This window comes from Brassica napus, chromosome C9 (assembly GCF_020379485.1).
Source record: "Brassica napus cultivar Da-Ae chromosome C9, Da-Ae, whole genome shotgun sequence".
Taxonomy (NCBI): Eukaryota; Viridiplantae; Streptophyta; class Magnoliopsida; order Brassicales; family Brassicaceae; genus Brassica; species Brassica napus.
This window is the reverse complement of record NC_063452.1, coordinates 10749188-10750635: the sequence shown is the minus strand read 5'-3', so window position 1 is coordinate 10750635 and position 1448 is coordinate 10749188. Positions and strand designations below refer to the sequence as shown.

Here is a 1448-nt window from a genome sequence, read left to right as displayed (position 1 = left end):
CTGTCAGGAGATTTGTTAGATGAAATTCGTTTCAATTCTTTCAATCAAATTGAAAACTATTAATGAAAGTGTTCATAACATCAAACACATAAAAAACAACCACAAGAGAAACTGGCTAGATAAACTAACTAAGATACAAAAAAACTAAGAAAAACCCTAATCCAAAAATTCAAGAACGCCCAGAGCCCTAATTCAAGAACACTCCAAACACACAAATGTGACTAAATAAAATTGTTGAGAGGAATTTGTCTTCCTGAATCATAAATGTGGGATACATACGATTTATTCAACAAGACATACAGTGATTCGCAAAGAAGTAAACAAACATTCAACACAAAAATAAAACAGATTTCAACACAAATCAATAACTCCACAAGCTCTCTCCGTCAGAATTCTCTGGAGAATCATCCGATGGAGGACATCCCATCCACGGCGGAGCCACCATCATCCCCTTGGCCATATCCTCTAGCAAACCAGGCATGTTCAATAGCTCTTCTTCATCCACAAACTCCACAGCTGAAGATCCCGCCCCATCGCAAACTTTCTCTTCCTTCTTTTCACCTCCCTTCATAGCCGCATTGACCGCAGCCGCAGCCGCAGCACCAACCGTAGCAGCCGCCTTAGCCGCAGCGGTTCGGATATGAGCTGCTGAAGAGGAAACCGGAAGAGGGTAACTCCCGATGGACTCGGGGAAGTTTAAGACCGCCTCTCCGCCTTTAAGAGCTAAAGCCGCAACGTCATAGGCAGCGGCAGCCATCTCAGGCGTCGAATAAGTCCCGAGCCAGACACGTGTTGTCTTCTTAGGCTCTCGGATCTCGGAGACCCATTTTCCGCTCCGGCAACGGATCCCCCGGTAAAACGGATGTTTTTTCCGGCGAGAGATCAATCCAGCGTCAGTCTCCATTAATGTATCATTATCACTACCACTTGTAGAAGTAGCAGCCGCAAAGGAAACAGTAGCAGAAGTGATGGTAAGTGGACAAGATTTTTCACACGTGGCAGAGCTAGAGATACTGTCACCGCACAATAGTAACCGACGATGAAGAAGCTTGGCTCAGCGCACAGTTAACCTTAATTTTTGTTTTTTTTGGTTTTTTCTCTGATTTAAAAAAAAAAAAAATTAAAAACGAACCAATCACAGACCGTCACGTGTCAGTGGAGCCCACGAAATAGGGTTAACACCGGCGCTTAATTAGGCAGAAGAAGCACAAGTGCTTAATTTTTGTATAGATCCCACTCATTATTATATTAATTTTTGCTAAATTCCCCCATCTAATCACCCCCATTAATGCGGGTTATATAATTTTAGATTCAGTGAAAGCACTATTGTGGTTAGTCATATACTACCTCTGTTCTGTAATATAAGATGTTTAGAATAATTTTTATGCTCCAATATTAATATATAAGATGTTCTCATCTTTCTAGATAACTTTAAGTTTATCAAAAAC

At 41.4% G+C, this 1448-nt stretch overlaps 1 protein-coding gene across 1 annotated transcript; it reads right to left on the bottom strand.

Moving 5' to 3' along the window:
* Positions 1-254: 254 nt before the first annotated feature.
* Positions 255-1116, bottom strand: LOC111213867 (ethylene-responsive transcription factor ERF026-like). Its single transcript, XM_048769956.1, has one exon. The coding sequence runs from the start codon at positions 902-904 to the stop codon at positions 362-364; it is 543 nt and encodes a 180-aa protein (XP_048625913.1). The 5' UTR covers positions 905-1116; the 3' UTR covers positions 255-361.
* Between the last annotated feature and the right edge of the window lie 332 nt (positions 1117-1448).